The sequence below is a fragment of the Nuphar pumila genome, chromosome 1 (genome assembly GCF_984573655.1).
Source record: "Nuphar pumila chromosome 1, dmNupPumi1.hap1.1, whole genome shotgun sequence".
NCBI lineage: Eukaryota > Viridiplantae > Streptophyta > Magnoliopsida > Nymphaeales > Nymphaeaceae > Nuphar > Nuphar pumila.
The window spans coordinates 40,751,277-40,772,036 of NC_143249.1; the positions used below are offsets into that span (position 1 = coordinate 40,751,277).

The following is a 20,760-nucleotide window of genomic DNA, read 5'->3' on the forward strand; positions in this document are numbered from 1 at the left end:
TCCACTGTGCCTGCCGTTGCTGAGACCTCTGCGGCTGTTGTCCTCCTTGAGCTGTCGGTTTGTTCAGACAGTGGGCAGCGATATGCCCAGGCTGCTGGCACTGGTAGCAGACCCCCTTGAATAGTGGCAAGAGCTCTGAGGATGACTCTTGTTACACCTCCGACATATAAATTGGGTCTTCCCCTGCTGCTGTCTCTGCTGGGGTCGACCCTATTGGACTCCTTGCTGGTGCCCCTGCTGGGTCCACTGCCTCTTACCCCCCTGCGCCTTACCGCCCGCAGGTAGGTTCTTCCTCGCTTCGCCCGTAGAGCCACCTCCATTGTTGCCTCTCTTCTGCGACCCATCCCTGAACCTCTCCCACTCCTCGTTCAGGACCGTCGAAGACTCTATAGCATCACTAAGGGTGGTAGGTCGGTTCATTATCATATGGACTTGAAGTCCGTCTTGCAGTCCACGAACATACTTCGTTGCTCTTGCCTTGTCATCAGCAAAAAGGTTTGGGCAATAACGTTCCCAGCTCCTGAATCTGGTGGTGTAGTCTACCAAACTCATGTTCCCCTGAGCCAACTCGAGGAACTACTGCTGAGCCAACTCGAGGAACTATTGCTGCATGCCTTCTCGTGCATAGGCGGGGAAGTACGCATCCAAAAACTTCTCCGTGAACACCTCCCAGGGAATAACAACTACTTCGCCATACTTCACCCATCGCAGGGTGTTCCACCACTTCTTGGCATCGCCCTTCAACCGGTACGTGCCAAAGTCTATCTTCCTGTCCTCGGGCACAAGCAAGACATGGAAAGCCCACTCAGTCTCTTTGACCCAGCTCTCCACGACCTCTGGGTCTGCTTTCCTAGAAAAAGTTGATGGATCCAACTTCAGGAATTTCTCATGGGTCACCATGCCAGGGTTCAGAGTGATCTCAGTGGGATGGACACACGTAGGTGTCGGCGCCGCTTGTGCCTGTACATGTGTAGCCACAGTCTCGGTCAAAGTGTGGAGGGCATTCATCATGAAGTCCTGCTCCTACCAATCAGTGGGACCAACAACGACAGAAGTCGAGGCTCTCATACGTTGATCCATCTACAACATGAAATTATTTTTTTTGAAGGTCATACCCTGATTGATCCTGTCCTCTTAGGACTGATCTTAAATACAATGACATTAATATAATCATATCACAATTCCTAGTGTACGCCAAAAGAAATTCACATTCAGCTATCCTAGCATGTCATCACAAGCATTTAAACATTCTTAAAAGTACTAAATAGCCTTATCGGTGATGGAGACTGCTCTGAAGCATGAGGCTTGACTTGCTGACATTTTGGAAAGGGCTCAATTACCAAAAAAGAAAATTTGGTACAAAAACATGGTAAAATGTAAGGTTTATGGTGTGCTCTAATACCAAAGCTATAATGACCCAACTCATACCCATTAAAAAATGTATTTGGTCATTTAGCCACATCACTAGGTCTCAGAGGTTGTGAAAAATATAAAATATAGGGCGTCAGAATCATAGATCATGCGTACGAATCCCTCTAACAACTAAAATAAGTAAAAAAAATATAAATCTAATTCAAACAATATTTTTAGAGGAATTGTAACTATCTCATGCTTCCGCTACCCATGCATGCATTATAATAATAAGAATCATGCAATAGGATATATCACATTAGAGAAAGCAGTAAAGATGCATGATCTAATGCAGAACAGTAAGATGCATGGATTAATACACATGCATGAATAACTTATTAAGTTATTATCAGAGTTTTCTTTTGTATTCATGTCCCTATTAAATGCACACAACATTTATTTTCACTTTCATTAAAACCTGCGGATACTCAAAACATGCACAACAAATTTTAGAGTTCAAGTTGGATCTTCAGTTGTAGTTTAACACATAATTTGTATTTTAATACTGGGTTCTCTACTTGGCCCTCAACCGATATCAGGAATAACAACAGTTGTGTCTATACACCACCTTCAGGCAAAGTGGTGAAATCTCCCTAAAATCGTGGCCTGTAGGTGAACCACCTAATTGGGTTCAGGGACATAAACACACACGGAGTTTTAGTATCCTCACGGTTCTCCAAAACCGCAGTTCAGGATTTTTATACTAAAGAAGGGACATCTAGGAAAAACATTAATTACACTGTTTTTTTTTTTATCTTTTCATTTAAAATAATAATTTATTTCAATTCTTTGTTTTGTAATTCAACATGCAAAAACCAAATATTCGTTTCGCAATTTAACATGCGAAACTCATCACGGGACCACATCCTGTTATAACAAGAAACAATGCAATTAGTTTAATAACATTAAGTTTACCACGTCATGTTATAACAAAAAATAATGCAATTAGTTTAATAACATTAAGTTTATTTTTTTGCGATGCTTAAGAAAAAGCTAAACATGGAGCAACTCCTACTCAAGGCCCACACGACCTGCGGTGATCCACCTTTGTCCACCGATGCATCAAATGTAAAAACCACAATGAGTATGTCAATTATGCCTTCATTTAACATGCTTCCAAATACACATTCATACATACTCCCAACTTTCTTTGGGGTTGGACTGATCATAAACAAAAAATTTATTTCAAATGCTGTTATGCAGGCTGCGATTTTTTTTCCATCCTGCAGAAACCCAATCCTGTCAATACCAGTTGGATTTTATAAACAAGTTTTTCTTAAATCCATGCATGATTCGGCTCATGCTAATCTCCTAGTTGTGGGAGAAAGAATCCCATACCTTGCGTTTAGATCCTTGAAAAAAAACTTGGAGGAAGAAGAAGGAAACGTTGAAGATGCTTTTCTCTCTCTCTCATTTTTCTCTCTCTTTTCTTTCCTTTTTCCTCTTTTTCTTTTCAGCTAGGTGTTCATGAGAGACGTTGAAGATTGCACAAACTATCATGGTATAAAACTCATGAGTTATACTATGAAACTTTGGGAGAAGGTGATTGAGTATAGGTTGAGGAAGGTTGTCATGATATCAGAGAATCAATTTGGTTTTATGCTTGGAAGATCAACTATGGAAGCTATACATCTTCTTAGACAACTTATTGAGAGATTTAGAGAGAGGAACAAAGATTTGCATATGGTTTTTATTGATTTGGAGAAAGCATACGATAGAATACCTAGGCATGTTCTCTGGTGGACAATGTTGAAGAAAGGTGTTTCTCTAAGTACATTAGTATAATTAAAGATATGTACGAAGGAGTAGTAACCAATGTCCGCACTTGTGGAGGGGTGACAACCAATTTTCCTATAACGGTTGGGTTACATCAAGGATCTGCATTAAGCCCTTTCCTATTTGCTATAGTGATGGATGAACTTACGAGATCAATTCAAGAAAATATGCCGTGGTGTATGTTGTTTGCTGATGATATTGTTTTGATTGATGAGTCTAGAGCTGGGGTTAATGCTAAGTTAGAATTATGGAGACAAACATTGGAAGCAAGAGGTTTTAAGTTGAGTAAGAGTAAGACAAAATATATGGAATGCTGGTTTAGTAAGCAACGAAGTAGTGATGGGAGTGTAGTGAAGCTTGGTGAGCAAGAAATACCGGTGGATGACTGTTTCAAATATTTGAGATCTATCATTCAAAAGGATGGAGATGTAAATCATATGATAAAGGTTGGGTGGATGAAATGGAAAAGTGCAACTGGAGTGTTGTGCGATTGTAGAATGCCATTGCGGTTGAAGGGAATGTTTTATAGGGCGACAATTAGGCCCACTTTACTATATGGTACGGAATGTTGTGCTGCCAAGAGACGTCATATTCAAAAAATGAGTGTAGCTGAGATGCGTATGCTTCAATGGATGTGTGGAGATACAATAAAAGATAAGATTCAAAACGAGGAGATACGTAAGAAGGTAGGCGTTGCATCCATTGAAAATAAGATGAGAGAGAATTGTTTACGGTGGTTTGGATATATTCGGCGAAGGCCTAATGATGCTCCAGTTAGAAGGATGGAGAAATGGGAAAATATATTAGTTAAAAGAGATCGGGGTAGGCCTAAGAAGACTTGGATGGAAATGATAGGAAATTATATGAATGCTTTGAACCTCACCGACGACATGACTTTGGATAGAAATGATTGGAGGAGAAGGATTCACGTGGAAGACCCAGAATGATTTCTTATTTGGTTCGTATCGCCGACCCCAATTATTTTGGGATAAAGGCATAGTTGTTGTTGTTTATGAGAGAGAGGCTTAATGTAATGTCACATATTTTCACAATTAGTCATTTTATGATTTTGTTGAAAATTTGGCCAAGTCTGGAAGGAAAATCGTTTGAAACTTGATTTTAGACCGATGATTTTGAGTCTGGGCTTGGCCCAGGTCTCATCGACAAGGTCGAGACGAACCAATTGAAGAGTGAGAAAGAGTTTTATTTTTGACCTTTAAATTCAAGCGAAATTTGAGCGAATTTTAGGTTTTTTGGGGCAAAATTTGGAATTTGATTTTCGTGTAATACGTCGTTGGATGTCTCAGAATTTTGAGCGCAATGATATTTTACTTTTATGAATTCGAGTTCCGGTTTGCCCGAAAATCACATTTTTTTATAAAAAGAGCAGTTTGACAAACTGGATCCGAAGTTGGATCAAATTGGATCCAATGCATATGATCCGAATTAATATAGATTTGGATCTTATTCAAGATCCATTTTAATCTGGATTTAATCCAGATCATGATCCAATTTCGTTTTGGATATTGATTTGGATTCAGATCCAGACCCAAATCCATGTCCAATAAAAATGTAGCTTTAAATTCAGTTTAAAGCTTTAAATTAAAGCTAGCTGGAGTTAAGAAGACTCCTAAAGTAATTAAACTAACTTTGAAATTTCAAAAATATTTAATTATTAATTAATTAATTAATTTTTATTAATTTCGAAATTCTATTTTAGGGTTGATTAGGACTTCTTAAAAGAATCCTTATTCTTACCTAAGAGGGATTAAGAAAGACTTTTAAAAATACCAAATTTGGAAAAGTCAACTTTTGAGGAATTTCAAAAAAATTGGAAACTTGAGAAGAGAGTCCAAGGAGAAGGCTCTCTCTCCGGCCCATTCTAGAAGGGGCTGGAGAAAAGGGGGTGGGTGGGTGGGCGTCACCCCCTATCCTATAAATAGGCCTTAGGGTTTAGAAAAAAAAATGTCAAGAGAGAGAAAGGAGAAAGAAAGAAAGAAAAGAGAAGAGGAGAGAGGAGGAGAAAGAAAGAGAGGAAGAAGGAGGAGCCTTCTTCTCCAGCCATCCGATATTTTTCACCGGTGGTTTTCCTTGTTCTTTCAATCTTTGCAAAGGTATGAGTCTCCTCTTTTGGATTTAAGTGAGAAATCGAATGCCGGTTTGATTTCTATGCAATATCTTGGAAGAAAATCCATGGAAAAAATGTTTATATGATTGTTTTCTCAGAAACACATGGCGGATGATTCATGGATCTTCCTCCATTACTGTATTCTTGATTTTTCTTTCATCTTTTTCATGAAATAAAATTTGGTACATGTTATAACAAACTTTTTATGGGTGGTAAGAGTAGTTCTTTTAGAACCCTTTTTGATGAATATCGATTTCCATGGATGGATCATGATATGCACTGAGTATATGCATGAAAATATATGTTGAAACCATGTTGTATGCAAGTATTTTTCATTAAATGTGTGTGTAATGGTGTCCTTATTGAAAACATTGAATTTACCTGCATTCTTGAATAAGTATTCACAAGTAGGCTTAATGTCCATGTTACATTTTTTAACATGCACATGGTTTGATTTGTTTATAACCTTACGTGAATGTGATCATGTTTAAACATTGCATATCTGGGCCATGAATTTGTAAATGCATGTATATACAATCCAAGGATGTTTTAATACATGTTTTTCATTCATATAAATGTGCATAGTTCATGCATAACTCTATAGAAAACGAGAAAGAAGGAAACCGGGTTACTAGGGGACCCTTGTGTTTTTGGACCTCACTGTCTGGCCGAACAGACCAACCAAGCATGGCTCGACTGGCCAGGTCTGGCCAGACCTGTCAAGGCATTGATAGATCTGCCAGGCCCGGTTGGACTGAGTCAAGTTGGCGTGATAGGGTCTATCGAGCTGCAGGGCTCAGTCGAGTGGCTCGGCTGAGCCAGCTCAGGTAAAAAAATGTATTGTTGTTGGTGGGCAGTACGACCCTGACAACATACACAGGCCCGGACTGGGCCTGTGCATGAGTTGTCAGGCCCAGCCGATGGGCTCGGTTGGGCTGGCTCGACTAGTTCAGGGCTGGCAGGCACCTGCCAGGCCCATTCCAGCTCTTGTGCAGGACTGGGACAGGACTGCCAGGCCCGGCCTGGATCTGTCAAGATCCCGACCCAGCCGACCAGGGTCGGCTGGGCGTCGGCTAGGCCTGTTTGGGACCCCAGCTGACCTAGTCGGCTGGGTGTAAACCTATGTCACATGGGTGCGGGTGCGGGTGAGGGTGCGACACGGGTGCGGCACAATTTTAAAATTTTTGGACACGGGGACTCGGCAAAAAAAAAAATATATATATATATATATAATTTTATTTTATTTTTAAAATGCCACAACACAATCTATGTGACTGTGCACAGTCACAGACTGTGACTGTGCACAGTCCACAGCACTGTGACTGTGCACACTGCACATACTGTGCACAGTCACAGTCTGTGACTGTGCATAGTCACAGTCTGTGACTGCAGCACAGTCACAGTCTGTGACTGCAGTACTGTCACAGCACTGTGCCTCTTTTTATATATATATTTTTAAATAAAAAATATAAAAAATTGGTTTTTTAGGGACATTTTTGGACTCGGTCAAAGTTGACCGAGTCCAAAATGTGGACGGACTCGGCCTGGACTCGTTGACCGAGTTCGAATCGGCGTTGATCGAGTCCAGGCCGAGTCCAAAGCCGCACCCGAGTCCGCACCCGTGTCGGGGTGTGTCGACTCGGGTGCGACACCTCCTTAGCCGAGTCCGTGTGACATAGGTGTAAACCTTCTTTAAAAAAAAAATTCAATATATATATATATATATATGTAATTAACCTTGGATGTGGTTTAAACCGAGGGATTGATTTGAACATTTTTACAGATTTTCAGATCTTGTTATGAGCACACTTTGATTTTGATCCATATTATGAACATAATTTTTCACATGCCTTGATGGAATATGGCATGCTTGAGTATGATGCTAAGTACAAAGCTTGTGTATAGCGTATGTGTATACATGAGATTTATGTGGGTTTACATGTGTGCAATTGCATGAATATCTACCATTGTGAATGTGCGAATGCATGTGACATGAATGTATACACTAAATAGAAGCATGCAGTTGACTTGAATAGGTGCATTAAATGAAAGTGTGCACTTGTCACAATGATATGAATTGAATAAAAAAAACATGCATATGAATACCACTATTTCATGCGCATAGTTAAAATTTGCATATATGAATGTGCATTTGGAAGGCATGTGACCTTATCTCATATATGACTTGTTGTTATGGTTTTTGCATATGGTTCATCGATGATCAAAATGGATCATCATGGGCTCGGTGAGCCTGAGCTTTGATTTGCTCATTCTTTACTTATTTTATTGTATTACAAAAGTCATAATTATATTGTTTCACTGCATTGTACTGTTCTATGCTTTTTGCGGGCGGTGGTCCCGTGATGGGTCTCGCATGAGAATATGTGAGCTGGTGTATTGATTTTGCATGCTGAATTGCAAATTAATTAAATGAGCCATTAATAATAAGATAAAGAAAGTGAACAGTGTAATATACGTTTTAAGATATCCCATCGTTAGAATGAGACTCTTAGAGTTTCAGTTTTGGGGAAACCATGAGAATACAAAAACTCTGTGTGCATTATTGTTACTCCTGAACCTGATATTGATGTTTTTTCTTCTGGCCACGGTTTTAAAGAGAGTTCGCCACTTTACCTAGGGTTGGTATGTAGACATAGCTGTTGTTTTGGTATACCAAGAAAGTATCACTATTAGATGTGGAGGTCCTTGGTGTTCCGATATTAAATGTGGAAGTCTAATGTTCTGAAGGTGATTCAGTCGAGGGCTAAGTTTGAAATCTAATAATAAAATACAACTTGTGTGCTAAGTTACCCTGAAAACCCTACTTGACCTTAAAAATTTCTACTCGTTTGGTGTATCCGCGGGCAACAGTAATAATAAAGATGAACTTAAATTGTGTGTATTTAATAAAGACATGTATATGAAAGAATACCCTAATAAAAGATAATAAGTTATTCATGCATATGCATATAAATCATACATATTCATGCTAAGCATTAGATCATATTTACTTGTTCCCTTATGATATATAGGCGATTGCGTGATGTGTACTCTTTATTGCATAAATAAATGTTCTCTCTTGTTTAACACTTGTTCTCTGTTACTTAAATGATTGCTTAAATTATGAAGTTGTCATAATTGCAGCCCTCTAAATTATTGTATGAATCTTATCTGCATTCGTTACGCTTATTTGTTTCATTAGAGGAATTCGTACACAGAATTCTGTAGATTTCTGACATCCTTACTTTTGTGTTTTTCGCAGTCTTAGGGGACCAGTGAAGCGACTTGCTCATGTGAGGAGTTACGAAGGGCCTACTTGACAGACTTATTTAAACAACATAACTCTTTTCTTTTCTTTACATTTAATTGTTCATGCACTCTGATTCTTCTTATGCAATTGTCTCAATACTATTCTTATTTAATAAAAATTTGGCTTGCTATAATGTGGATGATAGATGTAAGATCCCTGGTGGTTTGTTTGGTTATCCAATTGTGAGTGAAATTGTGAGGGCCCGAGTCTTTGAAAATATTTTTGCAATGGTTAAAAAAAAAATTCTGCATTTTTTAAGGGGTATGAGTTGGAGTCATTACACTTAACATTTCCTTTTTATAATGAGAGAGATTTCCTCCTTGGGGGTGATGCCCCCCTCTAGATGGATAAGTGTTGTTTGGGGTAGAGTTCTACCACCATATCCTAACTTTCTAGCATATGCCATTTGGGGTAGAGTTTCACCAAAGGTAGAACTCTGCCCTATCGAAGTGTAGGAAAACCAATTTTCAACAAAATCATTTTGCGATGCAAAAATCACAATTTAATATTTCGTAATCAACACATGCTCACGACCCTCAACAACCCATTAGTGGATCGGACATTACCATAATAAATTAGAATTGCAAATTTTTTAGTGAACATGAAACACACATAATAACCAAAATTTCATGTTCAAATGCAGACAACGTATTTACATATCAACACATATATTGCTTCGAAGCTATTCAAAAAAAGAAAACATTTATATCTATTTTATGTCGTGTATCCATTCAAAAGCAATCCGCATATAAATATTTTATACTGTGAATCTGCTCAAAAGTAATCAGTATATATATATATATATATATATATATATATATATATATATATATATATATATATATATATATATATATATATATATATATATATATATATATATATGTTAGGCATCAAATCTGCTCAAGAATGCAGACAACACACGAAGACAACATAAATCACACAACATAGCGTAAACAGCGTAATGCAAACAACATAAGATAAACAACATATGCAAACAATATGTGCAAACAACATATGACAACATATATACATATGTATATGCTGCTGCGAATCTGTCCAGAATGGGGAGAATACATATATATGTATATATATGCTGCTGCAAACCTGTCCAATACGCGGACAACACATATATGTATATATATGCTGCTGCGAATCTCATCAAGAATGCAACCAACACATGTGCACGCAAATATGCTATTGCAAATTTTATCGAGAATGCAACCAACATGTGTACGCAAATATGCTGCTGCGAATCTCATCAAGAATGCAGCCAGCACATGTGTGTACACTACAACAACAACAACAACTACTCCTTCATCCCAAAATAATTGGGGTCGGCGATATGAACCAAAAAAGAAAATCATTATGGGTCTTCCACATGAATCCTTCTCCTCCAATCATTTCTATCCAATGCCATGTCCTTGGTGAGGTTCAAAGCATTTATATCCTTTCCTATCACCTCCATCCATGTCTTCTTAGGCCTACCCCGACCTCTTTTAACTAATATATTTTCTCATTTCTCTATCCTTCTAACTGGAGCATCATTAGGCCTTCGCCGAATATGTCCAAACCACTGTAAACGATTCTCTCTCATCTTATTTTCAATGGGTGCAACACTTACCTTCTTACGTATCTCCTCGTTCCGAATCTTATCTTTTATTGTATTTCCACACATCCATCTCAGCATACGCATCTCAGCTACACTCATTTTTTGAATATGATGTCTCTTGGCAGCCCAACATTCCGTACCATATAGTAAAGCAGGCCTAATAGTCGTCCTATAAAACTTTTCCTTGAACCGCAATGGCATTTTACGATCGCACAACACTCCAGTTGCACTTTTCCATTTCATCCACCCAACCTTTATCCTATGATTTACATCTCCATCAATTTCTCCATACTTTTGAATGATAGATCCCAAATAATTGAAACAATCATCCACCGGTATTTCTTGCTCACCAAGCTTCACTACACTCTCATCATTACTTTGTTGCTTACTAAATCGACATTCCATGTATTCTGTCTTACTCTTACTCAACTTAAAACCTCTTGCTTCTAATGTCTGTCTCCATAATTCTAACTTAGCATTAACCCCAGCTCTAGACTCATCAATCAAAACAATATCATCAGCAAACAACATACACCACGACACATTTTCTTGAATTGATCTCGTAAGCTCATCCATCACTATAGCAAATAGGAAAGGGCTTAAAGCAGATCCTTGATGTAACCCAACCGTTATAGGAAAATTGGTTGTCACCCCTCCACAAGTGCGGACATTGGTTACTACTCCTTCATACATATCTTTAATTATTTTAATGTACTTGAGAGAAACACCTTTTTTCATCATTGTCCACCAGAGAACGTTCCTAGGTACTCTATCGTATGCTTTCTCTAAATCAATAAAAACCATATGCAAATCTTTATTCCTCTCTCTATTTCTCTCGATAAGTTGTCTAAGAAGATGTATAGCTTCCATAGTTGATCTTCCAGGCATAAAACCAAATTGATTCTCCGATATCATGACAACCTTTCTCAACCTAGACTCAATCACCCTCTCCCAAAGTTTCATAGTATGACTCATGAGTTTTATACCACGATAGTTTGTGCAATCTTGTATATCACCCTTATTTTTATATAGAGGCACCAAAGTACTCTTCCTCCACTCATTAGGCATCTTATTTGTCCGCCAAATCTTGTTAAAAAGATTTGTCAACCATTCTAAACCTTTCTCTCCCAAGCATTTCCAAGCCTCGATAGGAATACCATCTGGGCCAACTGCCCTTCTTGATTTCATTTTCTTCAAAGCCTCTGCAATTTCTTTCTTTTGAATCTTGTGCATGAAGTCACGATTCATCTCATGAAAAGGAATAGAGAAGTCTCCAAGATCCTGAGCATGACTTTCATTAAATAGCTTATCAAAATAATTTTTCCATCTCTCCTTAATCTCCTCATCTTTGACTAAAACCCTTTGTGTTTCATCTTTGATACATCTAACCATACCCAGATCCCTCGATTTCCTATCTCTCATCTTTGCAAGCCTATAAATATTCTTCTCGCCTTTTTTGGTATCCAACTTGTCATAAACCTCCTTATATACCTTATCCCTCGCGTTCTGAACTACTTTTTTAGCTTCCTTCTTTGCTAGCATATACTTCTCCAAATTCTCCTTATCACGACTCTTACTTAGATTTCTATAACACTTTCTTTTAACCTTGATAGCTAATTTGACATCCTCGTTCCACCACGATGTATCCTTACCTAGCGGTGCACCGCCTTTAGACTCACCCAATACCTCCTTAGCCACCTTTCTCATGCCACCCGCTATCTTATTCCACATTGATTCTGAATCCTCCTCGAGACACCAATCAGCTTCCTTAACTACCTGCTCTACAAACATTCCTTGTTTAGCTCCTTTCAGTGCCCACCACTTAATTCTAGGATCTATCCTATGTCTATCCCTTTTGCGGCATTGTCTAATTCTAAGATCTAAAATTAAGACTCTATGTTGTGTAGCTACACTTTCTCCCGGTATAACCTTACAATCGATGCAACAATCCCTATCTCTCTTTCTAAGTAGGAAAAAATCTATCTGACTCGTATTAACCCCACTTTTAAATCTAATCAAGAACATAGAAATACATAGAATATGCGTGCAGGAATTTGCAGACACATATTCAAGGATGCATATTTAGGGATGCAGAAAATTGAATTTAAACATAAAGGATGATAAAAATATATGTGATATATATGCAGAATTTTTCAGACATAGGGATGCATAAACTTAGATTTACGCATTAAGAACGATAAAAGATATTCATGGTATGCATGCAGAAATTTTCAGACATGATTAGGGATGCATAGATTTGGATTTAAGTATTAAGAATGATAAAAATATTCATGGCATGCATGCAGAAATTTTCAGACATAATTGGGGATGCATAAACTTGAATTTAAGCATCAAGAACTATAAAAATATTGATGTTATGCATACAGAAATTTTCAGACATAATTAAAGATGCATAAACTTGGATTTAAGCATCAAGAACTATAAAAATATTCCAACAGCTTCTCTATAACTTTATTTGATAAAACCTGGTTGCTAGTGGATCCCTTGTAAAACATGTTTTCAAGCTGTTGATCAATAATTGTTTGAAAGGGCTAGTTTTGATCACATCAATCACAAAGAAATACATACAGTATTGTTTAAGCTGTAGGTGCTTATTAAGTTTTAATTCTCTGTTTCTATTCATTCTTTACTTGTAGCTAAATTTTGAGTCCTTTTGCCTTGCTGTTAATGCATATCAATTGCTAATGAAAAATCTATATTGTTTATGATAAATGTTAACATGCCATGTTGTATAGCTGCATTTGAAAATGTACACACAATTGAAATACTCGCATGATATAATTGCTTGTTTAGGTAAAATACCTTGGTGAGGAACGGGATGGCACTCCAATTGCTGGTGCTGCTGCAATTTGCTCTCCTTGGGACCTTGTGGTCAGTACATAAGAACATATGGATGACGGACCAGTTAATTTGATATTGCACTGCTTGTGCTTGAATGAATTGCCTGTCCTTCCGTGCTAAATAGCATGCATTACTTTAAATGTTTCTGATGGTCTGCAAGACATCCAAACTCATTCTCTGATTTTTTTTTCCACATTACTTCGTTCAGTTTAGTTTTTTTTTTCAGGGCTGGAATGCACAGTCATGTGCACTGCCAGCATAAATTCTGCAATATAATATTTCATCTGCCACAAAGAGTCCAACATCATTTTACCTTTATAAAGTTCACAGTGTTGATATTCTTCCACAAATGCAGTGATATTGTTGTGATGTCACCAATAAAATAAGAACACCATGGTATCAATCAAGGTTGTAAGTAGCTTATCGTTACCCATATCGGTTGGCCCAATAGTAACACCGTATCGTATTTTTAACATATCATAAAATTTTTAATAAAAAATTCAAAAAAAGCAAGAAAAATCAGAAAAATGTAGTAAAAATTCTAAAAAAATCATATCATATAAAATAATGATGAATTTTACAAACTATATACATAAAATCACATATAAAGCATTTATTTCTTTATTATATACCACAAGAGTCATACTTTCATATTACATAAACAAAAGCATCTCACAAGAACAAGTTTTTTAATAAAACATAATACATCAATAATCATAATCATCTTCATCATCATTATCTTCTTCTTCTCCTTCTTCGACTTTCACATCGTCTCTAAGATACGTGGGGTCTTCATCATCTACCTCTTGTGCTCCTTTCATGTTAATCCACTGAATGTCCTCTTCATTCAAAAGTCTCTTCTTCTTCTTCAACCCATGCATCCAATTTGTCAAAATGTTTTAAACTGACATGATCAAATTGCTCTTTGTGCCTCCTTGATAACATTTCGATTTGCCTAAAAAGATGACATGAAAAAATTAAAATTAGTTGAGTTTTGAATAAAAATGATAAATAAACTTTACAATTTTATATACCTCTGCCTCAGTCGTAAGTTGTAGCAAACGTAAACGAGGTCATTGAGCCTTTTGTGCTCCAATCTATTTCTTCTTTGGGTATGGATTTGCTTGAAGACACTCCTGTTTCTCTTGCATCCACTTGCACTACATGTTTGACTTAGAATGTGAATGACAAAAGCTCTCAGATTTGGAACTTTCAAACTTGTCCCACTACATGTCTGAAAAAAAAAACAAGAAAATGAGAAATGAATTATAAGACAATGATAGATATACAATCATATAAAATATCATAACCAAATAAAAATTTGAAATTAAAATTGAAATACACAAAAAAAAATTACTTGGACGCATTATGACACGGTTTCACACTGCTGCAGGTCTTCCCATATCATACAATGCATTATCATAAGTTTTCATTTTCTTATGAATTTGATCTTGAATGCTATAATCAGGGTTCGGCCTTTCGATGAAATCCAAAAGTCCCTTGTTGATTTCCTTGTCCATTTTAAACGTAGGGCAGTATCTAAATGCATAATTTAAATAATATGCTGCAACACGAAGAGGTTGATGAAATTGTGCAGTTCACCTATGATCAATGATGTTCCATATCGGTATGTACAATTTTTTCTTTTCCTTCAAATTATCTTTAATGACCTGTTTTGCCTTATCCATTGCCTCGTAGAGATAACTCATAGATGGTCTGTGTTCATTGTCAACCAATCGAAGCATCATCACCAAAGGTATAATTATTCTTAATAACTTTACGCATGAATCCCAAAATTCACTTCTGAATACAATATGTACAATTTCTCTAGGCTTTCTTTTTTATACAGTGGGATATACATTTTACTCATTCGATGAAAATATTTTTTAGTGCAGATTTATTCTTTACTAAACTTTGCACTGTCAAAAAATTCGTAGCAAATCTAGTAACTCCACCACGAATCAACTCAGCACCACTAGTATACTTTCACATTAGGCTCAAAACCCATGAATGATTGTAAATAAATTTAGTAATTTCTTGACAGCATTCAACTGTCTGATGTACCTCATTCATGTTGTCAATGTCCTCAAGCATGAGGTCTATGCAACGGGCAGCACACGAGATCCAAAAGAATGACCCAAAATTTTCTGCCAATTCTTTACCTGCTGCCTTATAATTTTTTGCATTCTTAGTAATGAATTGTATAATGTTTTAAGGCTGAACCTCTTCTATATAATCTAGTAAAAAACCCTCAACAATACATCTGTTGTCTTAGGCGTATCAGACGAATCAATTAATTTAAAAAATATGGTTCATTTGGGGGCAATAGACAAGAAAATTTATCAAGGTCTTCGACTTTCTATTTGTCCACCCATCTGCCATGATGTTACACCCAGTCTCTTTCCTTGACAACCTTATTTCATCACAATAAACCTTCACTTTATTCACATTAGCATATAAAATATTTCCTCTTAAAGCATGATATGAAGGCATCTTGTATCCAGGCCTGATATTGGTTATGGCATCTGTCATGACCTGAAAATGAAATGAATTTGCTTCATTAAAAAGAATGCAGACATCATAAAACCATCTCCCAACTGCAACATTCACTTGCTCGACTAAATGCTGAGGAGTTATAATAGTACAAATATCAGGTTGCACCCTAGGGGCAGTCCTAGGAGGGAAAAAACTCATAATAAAGTCTCTAGCTCTACCTCGTGGTCCTCCTCTCGAAGAACTCCCTCATTTTCCTCTTCTTTTTGTGCACACAACAACAACTACAACACTACTACTGGCACCAACCATACATTTTCCTTTCGCTGTAGAACTTCTTACTTCTGATCTTATGTTGTGGGCTATAGGATAAAAAATAGGGAGCTCATCTTCGTAATAGACATCCTCTCAGGGCTCCGCATACCTCATTTCTGTCTTATTCATTTCTCTTGCTTGTCTTTTTCCTCTCGAATCATCAAGTAATTGCTGGTATTGCCATTTTACGACATCTGGCAATTTCCTTGATGTGCATGCTTGCACATTATGATGTGTCTCGACTAAATGATGCTTCAACCGAGAGATACCACAAAAAAAACTATTTTGGCAATAGTTATACTTGATTTTTAATTGGCTTTCACTCGTTACTTGAGTGCCCCATTGCCATGCCGGATCTTTCGATGCCATCTTCCCTAAAAAACACTCAATAAGAAGCAAAGAATAGGGATTTTTACCTTAACCCACTTCCTTGAGTAAAGAATGGGTGAAAATGCACTTTTACTTAAGAAAATTGCAAAAGCGCTCTCCCTTTTGCACGAATCGGCCCCCAAATTGATCTTACAGAACCTAGGGTGCATGAGTTTCCTTCCAACAACCTCTACACCTATGTCACAGGGATTCGGCTAGCAGGGTGCTGCACCCACGTCGACGCGATGCGGGTGCGGCATCGGGTGCGGTTAACCTGACCCTAGGTGCGGTCAACACACCCATGGCCATTTTGGTCCAATTTTTTGGACTTAAAAAAAATGTTTGCCAAGATTTTTTTTTTAATGTCTCAGGGATTCTCCAACTAGGTGCCGCACCCGCACCCGCACCCGATGCGGTCAACCTCACCCTGGGTGCAGTCAACGCACCCAGGGTCATTTATGTTCAACTTTTGGACTTTATATATATATATATTTTTGCCGCACCCATTTTTTTTGGAAGTGCTGCATCCCCGCACCCGCACCCATGTGACATAGCTCTACACATATTTAGAACTCAGCCCTTAAGAGGCCTTTTAAACTCAAAATGAAAAAGTGTAAGTTTTAGGTCTTTTTAAGTGCACCAGACCTATATTGTACGATACAGGGTGTATCATATAATACGGGTCGATATAGCGCTGTATCATATCACCTGGTACAGGTACGATATACACTCGTATCGCTATATGAGTGTGTATCGTATCGTTAAGGCAAAAAGTAACGATAGTATCGTACTGTATCGCACACTGTATCGTACGATACAGACAACCTTGGTATCAACACACTATTTTCAATACACAGTAAATTTTTATGATTTGATTTTGTCAGTTTCAAGACTTTTAGACTCTTCCACCAAGACCAAATGTCATGCCTTTGTGCTAATTTTGATAACAGTACCTGGAAACTATGGATTATTGACATTAATGATTAAGTCCCTCTCTCTCTCTCACACACACATGCACAAACAAGCATAAACACATTCTTACATAGATATATTCTGGGAGATTTGCCCTGAATAAGGAAAGGGTTTCTGAAACATAAATGTTTTGACACACTAAAATTCTTCAATAAGCCTTCTATTGCCTGAAAATTTACCAAACTGTAGGACTCTTGTAGAAACATGTGAAATATATAAATATAAGGATTAATGGTTACATGTCAAGCAAAATTATGTGTATGAATGCCTCAGCATATCCAGATAGAGACGAACAACTGAAAGCTGGAAATTTAATCAAGATGTTGCTCCCTTCAAGCCAAGTGGACATACCCTACACTTCCAAGGTTAAGAAGTGTAAAAGTAAAAACCAGGTTTTAATCTCCTTAAAATAGAGAAAAAATGCAGTTAAACAATCTTATGTTCATGTTGATAATTACAATTACAGGTCAAACAAGACTTCGATGCAGATAAAATACAGTTCCATCAATTTTAATGTTTGACATTATCAATTATAAGAGCTGCTTTCACACTGAAATATCTCCAGGAAATTCATGATTTAACTGTTAGATCAATATACTATTCACTACCTTTCACAAGGAGAACATCACTCTACATGCATAGAGATTCCTTGTGGTGTTATCCAGACATCTTGTTGTGTATTGATAAAACCTGACATTGACCATGCTCTTACAATCATTTAACATTGTATTGTATTTTTTATGTAATAGATTTCTGTGTAGATCCAGTGAAAATAATTGTTTTTTGTGAAGGTACACTATCCCCAAAACTAACAAGTTCATCGATTTATTACAGGTTTGTGACAGATTTATCAACAGGCGGTTTGTGCAAAAGTTCTATGATAGAATTCTCACAATCGGACTGCAGGGTTATGCTCAATTGTATTCCAAAAACCTTCTACTTATTTTGTGAACCAAATGAATCCTATTTCTTTAGACTATCAAAGCTTTTTCTTTTTTCTTTCTTTTTTATTCTCTTTCAAATGAGCTGTTATTGGCTGCACCCTTCATCAAATCAACATCCTAATTTGCTTATTGTTTTCAATGATTTACCATGATATTCTCATTGCAGACATCAACCAATATTATCACGCCTTGCGGACTGGGAATGCATTGAAAAGGTTTTTTTTCTCACTTCTTGATCCTATAATATTTGAAAAAGTCTGTACTAACCAAGTACTTCTAAAGTCCTAAAGAAGCAAATTAATCAAGATATAAAGTTATTTTCTTTCCTCTAATAAATGGTATGAACTTTCCCAATACACACAACTTTTCTAAAATGCTCAAGGTCTGCCCTGCAACACATCAAATGTGAAGGAAGAAGTCAAAAAAGAAAAGGGAGAAGTTTAATGCACTAGAGAGGAGAGAACTGCCCAGAGGGTGACATCTTTATTGGATATGTATGCTATTGTGCATAACCCTAATCAGGGTTGTAATCTTTATGACATCATTTGCCTTGAAATTACACAGACCATAATAATATTACAAAAGCACACATTTGTAACTTTCCATCTCGTATTTTGGAAGGCCAAAATATCCGACACTTTATGTTGTATCTCTAACATGCTCTCTCAAGTTGGATATCGTGTTTAGACATGTACAACTTGTCTTTAAGAAAGTGATGTTTAGATCTCAACTGTCCATTTGTAAAGACGTCAAGAAGTTGAAAATTTGAATTAATGAATTTGGCTTCATACTCTTTTGACTCAATTCTCTCCCTTACAGAATGATTAGTCTACCTGCAAATGTTTAGATTTATCATAAACTATTGGATTTAATGCCAATGCAGTGTACTTCTGTTGTCGCAATATATTGTACACTTATTAACCTTTTCTCAAAATATATGTTTAGATTTATCATATGTTGTACACTTGTTAACCTTTTTCCATACCATTGTTTATGTTATCCCAGCAAATGCTCTGCTTGAACATGCGATGCTCCTTTGCTTCCTACTACTCAATGATATTAAGTTTCTTCCCCAAAACATATAATATCCAGCCACTGACCTCCTAGTGCCAAGATCTTTTGTCCGACTGCAGTGCATGCGTTTTCATATCATATAAGATATGAGGCCATGAACTATTTTATCTTTTGTACATCTCATTATTCTTTTTACTGCTGCCACGTGGACCATTGTAGGCAAGTGCATCAATTAACAGATCTGGTTCACTGCATATGATATATGAAGATGAGTAATAATGCGATATTGAAGAGTACCAGCTATAGTTTTGTATTTATCTGGGTCATCCATGTCATGAAATAGCATGAAACCCAAGACATTCCAAATCATAGTCCAAATGCCAATCAGAATGTATTTGAATACTCACAATACACAAACTTGATACAAGTTATATGAATAAATGATTTCATTCATAATGAATAATAAAAATACATAAAAGAAATAAATACATAAGGGTCTCACTATAATACACTAAAACACACAAAAAACTAAAAGCTACCTATCACTCTCACCACTTACAAAGGCACCCACCCACCCATATATATAGAGAAAAGAACGGAGAAGAGAGAGATTAAAAGAGAGAAAAGGGAGACCTATGTCACAGGGACTCGGCAAAAGGGCCCTCGCACTCGCATCGATGCGACACGGGTGCGGGTGTTGCACCCGGTGCAACAAACATGTCAGAGAGAGAAAAAACAAAATGCTCCCCACCGAAACCCTCGTCTCTGTCTCTCCTCGAACCCTCGTCTTCCCCCTTCTCTCTCACACACTCTTTTGTCTTCCCTCTCTCTCGTCTTCTCTCTCTATTTCTGAAACGCCCCAAAATTTTAACCCAGATTTTTCCAGGATTTTTTTTTTCTTCTTTTTAAACCAACAAATGATTCTAGGGTTAAGCATTTCAGAACGATACAGGAAGGTAAAAGCAAACCACGCCATTTATTTTTTTTTTATTTCAATAATAATAGAATCCAAATAGAGTTTGTCACATCATCGGTCTTAAAACAGAAATTTCAATCAAAAAGCAATTAGGACCGCCAGGGAACAAATAAATCCAGTCATGGTCAGCGCCTCATCCTGCTTCGCCCATGGACTACTTTGTGCCTGAAAATGATAAAAATTATAGGAATTAGACTACCACGTCTAAGTAGGAAAACTGTAATTATTCTTGCAAGTAGATCATGTGTCAGGTGTGATGTGGGTGTTGTGTTGGAATTTCTGTCTAAACATAAACACATAGGGAATCCGATGCAATAGCAATAATAGACATATATCTGCATAGAAAGGTAGATTATGTAACAGTTATACTTAAGCACAAAAAGCATTTTATGCAACTACAACAATTAAGCAAGGTATTAAGCAATTAAGGCAGAACTTACACTAACATGAATAACATCTATATAACATCCATAATATGAATTCAATTAACTAATATATGCACAGTTTAGGATGTTGTTTCATCATAAGTACCGAATATAAAGCATGATGAAAAAGTAAGCAATTGTCTCTTTAATGACT

At 37.0% G+C, this 20,760-nt stretch overlaps 1 protein-coding gene across 2 annotated transcripts in view; it reads left to right on the forward strand.

Moving 5' to 3' along the window:
• LOC149848783 (embryogenesis-associated protein EMB8-like) overlaps positions 1-20,760 on the forward strand; it is a 109,022-nt gene that overhangs the window by 44,289 nt on the left and 43,973 nt on the right. For both annotated transcript variants that reach the window (XM_089997451.1, XM_089997458.1), the window contains 3 exons: positions 13,051-13,128; positions 18,082-18,167; positions 18,358-18,406. In XM_089997451.1, coding sequence (XP_089853577.1) covers positions 13,051-13,128; positions 18,082-18,167; positions 18,358-18,406 — 213 coding nt within the window. The remainder of the gene's footprint in view (positions 1-13,050; positions 13,129-18,081; positions 18,168-18,357; positions 18,407-20,760) is intronic.